Consider the following 14,231-nt stretch of genomic DNA (forward strand, 5'->3'; position numbering starts at 1 on the left):
ATGATTACCTGTTCTGTTCATTCCCTCTGAAGCACCTGGCATTGGCCACTGTCAGAAGACAAGATACTGGGTTGGATGGACCATTGGTCTGACCCAGTATGGCCATTCTTATGCTCTAAGTACATATTTATAAGGTGCCCACCGCTTTGGTATCTGGGAATGTGGAAAACTAGTGAAGTTACTTGCTTTATTCACTCAAACTAAATCTTCAATATAGAGTTCTCTGCAAATTACTTACTTTTTGTACAAAAGATCATGTGAATCTTCTATTCAGACAAGAAGAGGAGATGGGAATTATAGTAAGGTAAGAGAATATAAAGCCAATCATCTTTTTCAATAGAAGGAGCCTTGATAATCTGACCTTTTTCTTCTTCTTTGCAGTTAGCTGAGGGATTGAAGTTGACTCTTGACACCATATTTGTACCAAACACAGGGTAAATATCCTACTTCAATTTTGTGTAGAGATTCCTAGAATTGGATTAAACAGATTTGTTAAATTTTCCAAATGAAAAGTTAATTGTCTGACTTCAGTGGCAGTGATAAATGAGCATCATCGTATTCCAGTATCCCAACAGGTAGGCATTCTGGATAAAAATAAAGAACTTTTTATTCTGCAGATCTGGGTAGAATATTTGTAAGGACACAGCTAATATCAGGTTTATAATAATATATTTGATGAAAGATTCCTCTCAAAAATGTCATTTCCCCTCCATCTAAAAATGTGTAATAAATAAAAATACTAAGAAATGGTACTTCTATAACTCTAACATCGGAGATTGTGTGAAAGTAAAGTGTCACTGATAGTAGTAGTAGTAGTAATTATTTGTGTTACCATAGCACCTAGGAGCTCAAGTTCTGGACTATGACCCCACTGTGCTAGGTGCTGTGTGTAGACAGAACAATAAGGCAGTCTCTGCCTCAAAGAGCTTAAAATCTAAGTATAAGGCAAGAGATAACAGAATACAAGGAAACAGTGAGACAGTATTAGTCAGCATGATCAGCAGTGGTATCAGTGCACCACCAGCTTAACCATTGTCAGGGTTTTTTTGTTATTTGTAGGCACCACAGTAAAGGAGAGTTTGAAGGAGGATAATGAGTTAGCTTTGCTGATCTTTATGGGGAGCTCCACTGAATCATGAGGGGCAGCATGGGAGAAAGCACAAAGGTGATTGAAAGTTTAACAAGTGGGTGACAGAGGCTAGCATCATGGGCCATTTGGAGACGCGAGTTGACATCTCAGTAGCAAATAAGAGATAAGGATGGTGGGGGTAGGCTGCAAAAGGGCCTTGAAAGTGAAGACAGGCAAGTGATGTTTGATGTGACAGATAAGGGTGAGCCACTAGATGGATTTAGAGAGAGAGGTGACATGGTAAAAGTGGTGAGCTAGGAGAATGATTCTTGCAGTAGCATTCTAATTGGATATGGGTGGGGCAAAATTGTATTTGCAAGAGAGAAGGAGGTTGCAGTAATTGTGATATGAGACTGAGAGCTTGGATGAGCTTTTTACTTAGTGGATGGTTAGGGAAAGGCTGTATCTTAGATGTTATGTGGCAAGAATCTTCAAGATTTAGACATAGCCTGGATATAAGGACCTAGAGAGAGGTCCAAGTCAAAGATGATGCCCAGGTTACAGGCCTGAGTGACAAGCCAGGATGCTGCTGTTCTCCACAGTGATAGAGAAAGGAGGCTTCTTGTAGGAAAGGGCTTTGGGGGAGAGGGAAGATTAGGAGCTGTGTTTTAGTCATGTTGGCTAGACGTCCACAAGGAGATCTCAGAGACAGGCTGAGACTTTTTTGTTTGGAGAAAAGGAGCTGGGTCTGGAGGAAGATCTGTAAGTTGTCAGCATAGAGATAGAAGTTGAATTTGTGTTTGCGGCTAAGATGACCCAGATATAAGGTGTAGAGAAAAAAGAGATGAGGAATGGGGACAGAACCCCACACACAGTTGGAGGGGGGATGAGGAAGATCCTCCTCAGGGTACACTGAAGGAGCAATTAGAGATGTAGGAAGAGACCCATAAGAGGACAGTCACGGAAGCCAAGGGAGGACAAGATTCAGAGAAGAGGAGGATTAATCACTTTTTGCAGATGTTAAGGCACTTGAGCTATTGTGAAGAGTTAAGGCAAGTCTACATTACAAAATTCAGTCGACTTAAGTCGATCTCTAGCCACAGCAGTAGGTTGATTGTGCATCTCCACGCTACTCTCCTTGTGTCGGCAGAGCGCGTTCTCACTAGCAGTGCACCTTGGGTAGCTATCCCACTGTGCAACTTGCCACCATCTAGTGAAGGGTGTTATGGGAAGGGTTTGCAATGCCTCATGGGGGCAAAACATTCTCCTGAGGGTGACTGGGAACTCAAACATCCCATGATGTATTTTTCTCTTTCCTCTAATTTTATTTACATCCCATAATATTTCACACCTGTTTTCAAAAGCCTAGCGTACCTGAGAGTACGCCATCTCTAGAGAAGCATGGGTCCCGCACAGCTCTGCACTGTTGCAAACTCAATGCGCCTAATCCTGCAGTATTTTCAGAGGAGCCATCAGATGGAATATGACAATTCCTTTCAAGTAGCCCTGCTGGAAGCCAGGGTGGAGAGCTGGTTCTGGTCCCAAGAAACAAGTACTGATTGGTGGGATTGCATCATTATGCAGGTATGGGATTATGAGCAGTGGCTGCAAAACTTTTGAATGCGCAAGGCCACTTTTCTGGAACTGTTTGTGAAGCTCACTCCAGCCCTGCAGCTCACTGACCCACCAAACTGAGAGCTGCACTGACAGTGGATAAGCGAGTGGCGATTGCTGTGTGGAAGCTTGCAACGCCTAACTCTATTGATCAGTCGGGAATCATTTTGGAGTTGGGAAATCCAGTGTGGGGGTTACTGTGATCCAAGTATGCAGGGCCATTAATCATCACCTGCTAAGGAGGACTGATTGGGGGCAATGTGCTGGAGATCCTGGATGGTTTTGCTGCAGTGAGGTTCCCTAACTGTATTGGGGTGATAGATGGCACGCATATCCCTATCTTGGCACTGGACTGCTTTCCCATAGAGTATCTAAACTATAAGGGCTACTTTTCTGTGGTGTTGCAAATGCTGGTGGATCACCAGGGACATTTTACCAACACAGGATGGTCTAGAAAGGTGCATGATGCACATATCTAAGAACACAGGCCTGTTTGGAAGGCTGCAAGCAGGAACTTTCTTTGCAGACCACAAAATCAGCATTGGAGATGTTGAAATGCCAATAGTGATCGTGGGAGACCCAGCCTACCCCTTACTCCTGTGGCTCATGAAGCCGTATACCGGACACCTGGACAGCAGCAAGGAACACTTCAACGACAGGCTCACCAGGTGGAGAATGATTATTGAATGTGCCTTTGACTGTTTGAAGGGGCACTTGAGAAGTCGACTCACTAGGTTAGACCTCAGTGAAAAAAATATCCCCATGGTTATAGCTGCCTGCTGTGCACCTCATAATATCTGTGAAGCAAAGGGGTAAAGTTTTTTCCCCTGGTGTGGAGAGCTGAGGTGGATGGTCTGGCTGCTGATTTTGAGCAGCCAGATATCAGGGCTATAAGAAGAGCTCAACACGGAGCTATGCGGCTCAGGGAGGCTTTGAAAGACCATTTTAATAATGACCCACAGTAATGCGTGCTGCTTTTTATTTTGTGCCTGCCAGTGTGTTTTTGGCACTGGTCTGAACTGCGCTGTAAGTGCTGTGTGTGTAGTAGTGTAACCTTGTAAATGCACTTCTTTCTATGATCTCAGTGATTTTTTTCCGCCCTGTTGAACCCCTACACCCCACTCTTCTCCCAGACCTGGGAAGAGAGCCCTGGAGTTCTGAGCCCCAGCCACCTCTCCCCCAACCACTGGACCCCACTCTCTTGCCAGAGCCGGACGAGGTTCTGTCCCCTCAGCAGCATGATCTGTGGGTGGGGCTGCACTGGGGATGCTGAGTGGGTGCCTCTGGGTGCTCAGTGCTCCTCTCCTCCTGCCGGGCATGGGGGCAGCAGCCACGGGATCTCAGCTTCCCCAGGCACCTCTACAGTGGGGCAGCCAGTGAGATAATGGGGGTACCACACTCCAGCCCCTAGCCCTACCACTGGGACTGCCAGTGATGGGGGGATGCTTGATGCTATGTTCCTCACAGGGATTGGGCTGAGACTCGGCAACTCATTCCACAGAGAGGGTGGGGGCTAGTGGTTAAATGAGGGAGGGGCTGGGAGCCATGACTCCTTGGTTCTATCCCCAGCTCTAGCTATGCTATGACTCCTTGTGTAACTGCTTTACATCCCTCCCTCTCTGTGCCTCAGTTTCTCTATTAGCCTCTACCTCTTCCCCCATGCTTTGAACTAATAAAGATTAATTAAGCTTCCAAAACTGGTCTCTGGTTTGTGCAATAATTCAAACAATTATATGTATGACAGAGGTATACTGTAGAAATACAGGGGAATGAACTTGAGGGGGAAAAGAACATTCATTTTCCTTTTTAAAAACACTTACACTGACCTTGTCTGTCACACATCAGTGTGTGTGAAGCTGTGATTGTCTGTCCCCTCCCACGGGGTGGAGTAGTAGGGATAGGTCACGTGCCGCTGATGCCACATGGAAGTGTCCATGGGTGTGGGGCGGAGAAGGGTAGTGCTGGAAGACTGTTCTGGACAGGCTGCAGAGGGAGGTGACCTCGAAGATGTTGCACTTGTAGATCAACCAGATTCCTCAGCTTGTCTGATTGCTCCTTCAGAAGAGCTGTCGTCTCCTGCTGTGCGTCACTTATTCTCCTGAGCTCTTCTCCTGTCATGAATGTCCATGTCCATTTTCTGTGTGAGAGTGATCCTCCACGCCCTCTGGCTTGCTGTCCGCTGATCCAGAGGCTTGCATGATCTTTACAAACATGTAATCCTGTGTTCTCTTTCTTCTCTTTATCTGGCTCAGCCTCTCCGCTAATGTAAAGGGAGGTGAAGGCCACATTTGCGGCTGCAAAACACACAATGGACAGAGGTACTATTGCGAGTACATAGACTAGATATATGAGAATTTCTGTATTGCATAAATTTAGGGGAGTGATTTCAAGTGTGAAGCAGTACATTTTCATTGTGGCCAGGTACTTATTGAGCATGTTGAACAGAATACTGGTGCCATTTTCCACAAGCTGCAGTGACTTTAGCTGATATCTCACTCCTGAAGGTAACGGAGGCGGAAAGGGAACAGCTGCTGCATGCATCAGGCTACAGACCGGGTCCTTATGCTGCTAGCCTGTGTGCTGAATGATGCCTTGCAAGTGAATAGATGAGTGGCATGGGAACATGTCCTACTGCAGTGGAAGAAATAAGGCAGCCCTCCCCAGAAATCTTCGGCGATGGATTGCAAAGTACCTGCAGGAAAGTTTCCTTTCAGATCTCTGTGGAGGATTTACATGACATCCCTGTGCACAGAAACTTTTGCAGGGGAAAAGTTCTAGGCATCCCTTCTGCCTAGCTGTGCCAGGCAATGAGAAGCTGATAACCACTCTACCTCCACTGGTTATTTCACTACCTCTTGTAACACGAATAAAAATTAGTACATGAGAAATGTGCCCCTGGAATATCAGTGCTACTTACTGGATGTTCCTTCACCGGTATCACGCTTGCCCATGCTGCAACTTGCTGGACTGCTCTGGAGTTGTAAACAGCTCTTGGCTCGCTAGGACAATGGATTCCCCACTCATCTGTGCTCCATTGTCATCCTCCTCTTCCTCATCCAACATCTCTTTCTCGGTGTTGTCTGCAGTGTCTACGACTTGTCCAATGTATCCATGGGGCATTTGGGGATAGTTGTGGGGTCGCCGCAACGGATAGCATGTAGCTCCTTGTAAAAGCAGTATGTCTGCAGTGCCGCATCACAGTGACTGTTTGCCTCCCTTGCCTTCAGATTGCCTGACACAGCTCCTTGGCTTTCACATGGCACTGCTGCCAGGTCTCTCTTGTAACCATTCCCTTCCATGCCCAGAGAGATCTGCTCATAGATGTCCATGTTTCTACAGCTGGATCGCAGCTGTGCCTGCACAGCCTCTTCTCCCCACAGACCCAGAAGATCCATCACTTCCTGTGTACTCCAGGCAGGAGCACATTTGGAGCATGTGGCCAGCATGCTCAGCTGGGCAGTTGCCAGGTGAGCTCTCCACATCGACCAAACGAAATGAAAATTCAGAATTTCCCGGTCCTTTAACAGGGGAGGTGCTTGTTCCTGCATACCTCGCTGCTGGGCAGTGGAGTTGAAAACTGTGACCAGAGCATTGTGGGACACCTTCTGGAGGCCACTTACGTTGACATAAGCCATGCAGTATGTACACTGCCATTGCGTCAACCTAACTACGTTGACTTAAGCACTACATCTCTCATGCAGGTGGAGTTAAGTTGACGTAATAGGTGAGTTATGTTGGGAGGGACCTTAGTGTAGACCAGGGGAGGCAACCTATGGCACGCGTGCTGATTTTCAGTGGCACTCACACTGCCCGGGTCCTGGACACCGGTCCGGGCGGCTCTGCATTTTAATTTAATTTTAAATGAAGTTTCTTAAACATTTAAAAACCTTATTTACTTTACATACAACAGTAGTTCAGTTTTTCTATAAGTCTATAATAGATGAGACTCAGCACACCACTTCTGAAAGGTTGCCAACCCTTGGTGTAGATGCTGACATTTTTTATTTTTAATTATTAGGTCGATGTAAGCTGTCTTACATCAACCTAACTCTGTAGTGTAGACCAGGCCTAAGATTGTAGCATCATGTTTTCTGCTTTAGGTGCAATAGTGCTAATAATTAGGGCCCTACCAAATTCATGGTCCATTTTTGTAAATGTCAGTCTTAGCATTTTTTAAATCTTGAATTTCACAGTTTCAGATATTTAAATCTTAAATTTTCAGAGTGTTGTAACAAACCATGAATGTGTTTTTAAAATGGGAAAATATAAATATGTAAATCCCTTAAATCAGTGTTTCTCAAACTTGGGGGTCTTGGCCCAAAAGAGGGGTTGCGGTATTGTCCCTCTTCTGTGCTGCCTTCAGAGCTGGGTGGCTGGACACCAGCAGCTGCTGGCTGGGTGCCCAGCTCTGAAGGCAGCAGAAATAAGGGTGGCATGGTATGGTATTGCCACCCTTCTGTGGTGCTGCTGGCAGTGGCGCTGTCTTCACAGATGGGTGCCCGGCCAGCTGCCGCTGCTCTCCCGCCACCCTGCTGTGAAGGTAGCACCACTGACAGCAGCAGCACAGAAGGGTAGCAATACCATACCATGTCACCTTATTTCTGCGCTGCAGCTGCCGTTCTTTGCCAGATGTAGTGGAGCATTCAGAGCGGGGCACCTGGCCAGCAGCTGCTGCTTGATGACTGCCCAGCTCCGAAGGCAGCACCACTGCCAGCAAAAACACAGAAAGGTGGCAATACTATACCATGCCACCCTTGTTTCTGTGCTGCTGCTGGCAGCAGTGCTGCCTTCAGAGCTGGGTGCCCAGCCAGCAACCACCACTCTCCAGCTGCCCAGTTCTGAAGGCAACGCAGAAGTTAGGGTGTGACTACCGTGACCCCCCTACAACAGGCTTGCAACCCCCTTTTGAGTTGGGACCTCCAGTTTGAGAAACGTTGTGTATTTTTACCCTATACTAAAAATATACAAAAGTACAGAAGACCAGTTTTCACAATCCGTGGCATGTTTTTCATGGCTGTGAATTTGGTAGGGCCCCACTAATAATCCTTAGAACTGGTAACCAGTAACAGTGCTGACAAACTGAGGAAAATGGCATTAGGACTAAAATGGATATATTCATTCATTCATTCATTCATTCTCTCTCTCTCTCTCTCTCTCTCTCTCTCTCTCATATTTTTATATATATTTAATTCATTCAGATGTTTAAAATACACCTGTAGGTGCTTAGGTCTGTGCATCTATCCTATAAATTAATAATGACAACGTACACGGACAAAACTGCTTGTAAATATATCTATCTCAGCCCCCACCCTTCACAAATTTGAAGGCATATGAAGTATTAAGTGCTCTGTGCAGACATCAGAAATACTATGTAGCTGGCCCATGCTAGGATGGGTAAAACAAAATGTTTCTCTCCACAGAAAGAAGAGTGGGAAATTGAAGACCTCTTACAAACGGGAGTATGTAAATCTAGGCTGCAACATTGACGTTGACCTTTCTGGACCAACCATCCATGGCTGGGCTGTGTTGGGCTATGAAGGCTGGCTTGCTGGTTATCAGATGGCTTTTGATACAGCCAAGTCTAAACTATCACAGAATAACTTTGCATTAGGATACAAGGCAGGAGACTTCCAACTACACACTAATGTGTGAGTATATACCAGAGGAGCCAGGCTAGATTATGCCAGGCAAACTGTGTGGCTAACTGCATCAGATGTATACTGGGTGGAGAAAGGGAGGACACTGATTTCAGACTGAGATTTGAAAGGCTTTACATACCTTATTTTCATCCCCAAGAGACAGTTACAGGAGGGTCACTTCCCAATTTGCTATCTTTTGAGACTTTTCATCAGGGTAATTCTGTTCCCCTAAATTTGGTATTGGAAAAGACATTTTGGAATTAGGGTAGTTTTTTAATGAGGGTATGTTTAGGATAACTATGGGATTTAAGTTAGTAAACATAATTTTGACTGCTGGTTTGTGTCACTCTTACTGAAGGAATTTGAATCTCGGGTAAATTGCCCACTTCCACATACTAACGTACTAAAATGTCAACTGTGAGGATTGGGATTAATGCAGCATTACTACCTTTCTCTCTCTTAGATGGTCCTAGACCATGGCAGCCTTCTATGTGGAAGTGGACATTTAACATTACTGTCTGGGAGGAGACTTAAGTACCCCCAGTGTTGGGTGTTTTGATACTTGCCTAGCCACATGTACTTAAGAGGCAGTGTTTTTTGGGGGGAATTGTCTGCATTTCCCCATTTTCAGTCTCCTTACCAAAGCTGAGTTGTATTGACTTATTTTAGCCAATGAGGGTTGCATGTAGCTCCCTCTGAACCCATTGGTTTATGCTCTGCATGGAATGTGCTTCCCTCCCTACTTCTAGCCTGGGAAGGAAAAGCTGAACTCTCTTCTGTCAAAATTTCAAACCTCTTAGTGCAATGTCTTAGCTCCTGGAAAGCTCCCTCATTCCCCAGGTTAAACCCAGCTCTTGGTGAAGAATCTACAGAGCGCAGGTGAAGTGTCCGGCCAGGGAGTGAATAGACATGGATCTGGCTGAGAGAAGCATGGGATTGAATATGCCCACAGGGTTAGGGTTATCCTCAGGTTTGTTTGGGAAGTGGTGTTAGGAACTTACTTTGTTGGAAAGACGGTGAGAGGGAAAATGAGACTTCATAGTGATCGGAGGGTTAAACACCAGCAAACCGGAGAGATCTTCACACACTCTTTATCTGTTACAAACAGGAATGATGGCACTGAATTTGGTGGGTCAATCTATCAGAAGGTTAACGATAAAGTTGAGACATCAGTAAATCTTGCTTGGACTGCTGGCAGTAACAATACCCGTTTTGGCATTGCCACTAAGTATCAGCTGGATGAAAATACTTCTATTGCGGTAAGTATTTCACCAGATTAGCACTTATAGCACAAGTGGAGTTTGCTTAAATGCTGTAAACTGATGGCACAGGGTGGTTATTATTTAAACCTATGGCACCTTGTGTTATTATGCTGTCCCTTTTCAGTTATTGGTGTATGGAGAATGTATGTTGTAGACTGTTGGTGAATTATGGAATATACTTAAGCCTCATTCTGTGACACACACACACACACACTCTCTCTCTCTCTCTCTCTCTCTCTCAGGCTTGTCTATACCAGTGGTTCCCAATGAACCCCTGGGGGTTCACGAAATGTTACAGGGGGTTCTCAGGAAAAAATTCCCTAATGGCGGACAGAACTGTCCGTAGGGACCCTGGGCAGCACGGGCCAGCAGCCCGGAGCCTTGGGGACTTCCAAGAGCTAAGCAGATCAAAGCAAGCATATCTATCACACTAAGGAGATTTAAACTTCAAGTCTCCTTTTACGAAATAGAAAGGGAGGTAGATATTTTTTGCTGTTTTTAAAATTAAATAGGCTGCTACTGTTGTTTTTAAATTATTATGAAGAACAAGTTTAAGCTTTGTTGTAACGTGCATTGTTTGCCTGGACTGCTCAAGACCTGAATGCTTGTGTAGGAGGAACTCTTTCAGTTGGCTTCTTAAATACCTTCATGCTTTTTCACATCAGATACTCCTTGATGAAACATAGGAGCCAGAGGCGCCAGTATGGGGGGGCGACGAGGGTCACGTGGCGCCCCCACGTCAGCGTGGCGCCCTATGGGTCCCTGCCCTTTTTTTTCAGTGGCCCCCCATGGGCTCCCCACTTTTCTGGCTTTGACCCCGCACCCCTTTTTTCTACTGGCACTTCTGATAGGAGCCTTGTCTTATAACAGGCTTAATCAAAAGTGATACAAGCTACAAAAGTGAGATCTTGGAAAAGTGTTGCCATTTTCATAATGTAATAAAAATACTGTAATGATAAATAATAATTAATAAATAGTGTGTAATAAGCATGTCATAAAAACAAATTTTATATTTCCAAGATCAATGCTTTTATAATTTATGCTGAGGTAAGGGAGAAAATCCATGGAAATATTCGTTTTTAGGAGGGGGTTCATGAGACTTGACATTTTAGTGAAAGGGGTTCGTGAGTTGTTAAAGTTTGGGAACCACTGGTCTATACCAACCATTGGTGTATGACAAGCTGGAGTGTAAATATACAGCACTCTAGTGCAGTGACTCTCAACCTTTCCAGACTACTGTACCCCTTTCAGGAGTCTGATTTGTCTTGCGTACCCCCGAGTTTCACCTCACTTAACAACTTGCTTACAAAATCAGACATAAAAATACAACAGTATCACAGCACACTATTACTGAAAAATTGCTTGCTTTCTAATTTTTACCATATAATTATAAAATAAATCAATTGGAATATAAATATTGTACTTGTATTTCTGTGTAAACTGGATAAAGCAGTATAAACAAGTCATTGTCTGTATGAAATTATAGTTTGTACTGACTTTGTTAGTGCTTTTTATGTAGCCTGTTGTAAAATTAAGCAAATATCTAGATAAGTTGATGTACCCACTGGAAGACCTGTGCGTACCCCCAGAGATACTCATACACCAGTTGAGGATCATGCACTAACTGGCTGTGTGGACTGTGCTACCGCCCACTAGAAGTTCCATAGTGTGCTTTGACCAATTGCAGTAGGCTTAACTGCAGTTGGTCAGAACTTTTAGGTTATGTCTACACTGCAGTTAAACACATGTGGCTGGTATGTGTCAGCTGACTCAGGCTTGGGCTACTGGGCTGTAAAACTGCACTGTAGACATTCAGGCTTGGGCTGGAACCCAAGCTCTGGGACCCTGTGAGGCGGGAGGGTCCCAGAACCCAGACTCTAGCCTTAGCCCAAACATCTAAACCACAATTTTGCAGCCTAAGCCCACTGACACAGGCCAGCCACAGGTGTTTAACTGCGGTGTAGACATACCCTACAGTATACCTGTAGTGTGCTTTGACTGACTGCCAGTAAGCTGAGCTATGTTAAGCCTCCTGCAGTTGGTCAAAGTACACTAGGGAACGTCTAGTGCGTGTAATAGAGTCCACACAGCCTGCTACAGGGCTGTAGACTTGCACCCCAGCTTTCCCTACGCTAATTCTCCATATAGACAAGCCCTTAGCTATGAGTGATGCAGTGTGGTTTCATAATCTGCCATTACTTTACTTTAGTCCTATGTGAGGCACTATAATGAATAAGTTAAGGGAAGACAGCAGGTGCAATATATCTAGATTTCAGGAAAGCATGTGAGAAGGTGATTTTCTTGGGTGGGGGGAGAATAATTTAACTAGCTAATTTGAAACCGGTTGAAATTTGCTGAAGACCCTAACCAAATAGAGAGGTAATGATAAACTGTAGTGTATTGAGTTGATGGGAGGTGGATTACAAACGGTACAAAGGAGTATTAACCCTTTTCTCCAGAATGGGTTAATGCATGCAGTCAAAAATCTTACTTTAATACAAATATTGCCATATTCACTTGCAAACATCTGTTTTCTGGTCACTATAGTGCCTAATAATTTTGAAGAATTACTGCTTCCTGGGTTTCTCCCTCTTTGAGATTATCTCTTGCAGAAAGCAAAGTAACTGCATTAGTTACTGCCCATATGTCTGATCTCCCTGGGTTAGTTCATTATCATTACAGGTGTTTGTAACACCTTTATTTAACTCCTGGGTTGAACTTCAAGGGTCATGTCACTTACAGTGGAGGGCTCGCAGCTCTGAAAGTCACCCCCTTTGATGATTTTTAAGATTACATATGCCCATGTTGTCATAAAGAGGACCAGTAAATCAGGAAGTAATTATCCATTCAACAGGTGGGAGATGGGTGAGGTTAAAATCATATCACTTTGTGCCCACTGTGAGCAACAAATCTTGTTGTAATCTCTAATATGACAATGACAACATGGTATTGGGTAAGTAACTCCATCACTTGGGAATTTCATTAGTTTACTCTATGTACTATTTCCTCAAGATTCCTAAGTGGAGGTAAATAAAGCAGACATAACATCTCTATTTCCCTCATTCCTTTTTATACCCATAAACTAGTCAGAGGCTGAGCACAGTCCCTTAAAAACTTTTAGATAAATGTTACTAAGTCCTTCCACACTCTTCAGTTTCTTCTGCCTACTTAATAAGTAGTTGTTACTCACGTTCAAGTCTTTTGAGTAACAAGAAGATGGTTGCAAATTGAAATGCCTAGAACAATACACAGTTGGCAAGACTGGAGGGGAACTGTGTGGAAGAGCTTGAGGGGTCATAGGTAGGAGCAATGGGCTAAAATTGAGGGGGAAATTGTTTTTTTGTTGTTTTTGTTGCTGCTAGCCTATGAAACAATAATCGCTCAACGAAACTGGCACAAACCCTATTGATCTAATTTTAAACAGAACTCTTTATAGAGCAAACTACTCTGCATTTGCAGGGGCATATATTTTTGAGAGCTCTTTTCCATTGCTGGTTAATATGTCCACTTTCTGATGCTTGTAGATTTCTCTGCGACTGCTACTGATTCCAGTGGAAAAGTTATTGTGCCTGCGTGCCTATAAAAATAGGAGTGATGGTGGTGTTTTGACGTGCGCTTTTATTCTGTCTCTACCTCTAGGCTAAAGTGAATAATGCCAGTCTGATTGGAATTGGTTACACTCAGACCCTCCGACCTGGTACGTAAGCCCTGACAAAATACTAAAGGGAATCACTTCCTACTGGGCTTAATAGAAAATAATCTTTTAACTTGAGCTATTCAACAGAATGGATAGCTATGGAGGTGGCAGCCATTAAGTAATCAAGGATTAGCAGTCTTAATGGAATTATTCTTTCATGTTTGCAGACCTACATGAGTCACTTTGCTTTGTGGGTGTTTGAGATAGACTTGTGTATACAGGTGGTGCCTAAAATGAGACTCCTCATTTCATTTAAGTCTCTGCCCAAGTCAAACTGCAGATAAAGATTGAGGTACTCTAGCACAGCTGTATTATTAGCTGTTACTATATACCCAAATTCCTTATTTGTGGTATAGCATGAGTGACTGACTGCATTTTATTTGAGTATTAGCATCAAAGTTTGTTTTGTTTTTTGCAGGTGTGAAGCTGACACTCTCAGGTTTGGTTGATGGCAAGAACTTCAGTGCTGGTGGTCACAAAGTTGGGCTGGGCTTTGAGCTGGAGGCTTAATGCAGTTTTAAGTGGAACAGCAGCTCTGTTCCTGGAGATGAAGGGGGGGGGGAAATAACCCAACATGGTTTGGCCTTAAAATTCTTCTGTGAAATTTCAAGAGTGTGAACTTTTTTTATTCTTCCCAAGAATTGTAACTCTCCCCTGACCCACCCAGCTATAGGGTGTAAACTCATCATAAAAGGAGATACTTGAAGGCATGCATGGAAGTTGTAAAGGTTGTGCCACATTTCAGTTCCTCAGTGTTATTTTAAATTTGTTCCTTAAAGACACAGCATAGTATTTCCTTCTAAAGGAAAAAATCCCAGCTCTCCCAGCTAGCATATCACATCCTGCATGTTCACACCTGATGACCTCTTATGAAATTGGTCTCTGTGCAGTAGTGAAAGCTTTGGTTTTGCATCAAAGTGAAATAAATCAATCACATTTGGAACATATCC

The 14,231-nt window shown here is 44.1% G+C and overlaps 1 protein-coding gene across 1 annotated transcript in view; it reads left to right on the plus strand.

Annotated features, from left to right (window-relative positions):
- Positions 1 to 14,226, plus strand: part of VDAC3 (voltage dependent anion channel 3) — a 42,154-nt gene extending 27,928 nt beyond the window's left edge. Inside the window, exons 6-10 of the mRNA XM_065399172.1 lie at positions 382 to 434; positions 8,104 to 8,331; positions 9,431 to 9,581; positions 13,224 to 13,281; positions 13,700 to 14,226. Of these exons, the coding sequence (XP_065255244.1) occupies positions 382 to 434; positions 8,104 to 8,331; positions 9,431 to 9,581; positions 13,224 to 13,281; positions 13,700 to 13,791 (582 nt within the window). The 3' untranslated portion in view covers positions 13,792 to 14,226. The remainder of the gene's footprint in view (positions 1 to 381; positions 435 to 8,103; positions 8,332 to 9,430; positions 9,582 to 13,223; positions 13,282 to 13,699) is intronic.
- The last annotated feature ends 5 nt before the right edge of the window (positions 14,227 to 14,231 follow it).

Source organism: Emys orbicularis, chromosome 2 (assembly GCF_028017835.1).
Source record: "Emys orbicularis isolate rEmyOrb1 chromosome 2, rEmyOrb1.hap1, whole genome shotgun sequence".
NCBI lineage: Eukaryota > Metazoa > Chordata > Testudines > Emydidae > Emys > Emys orbicularis.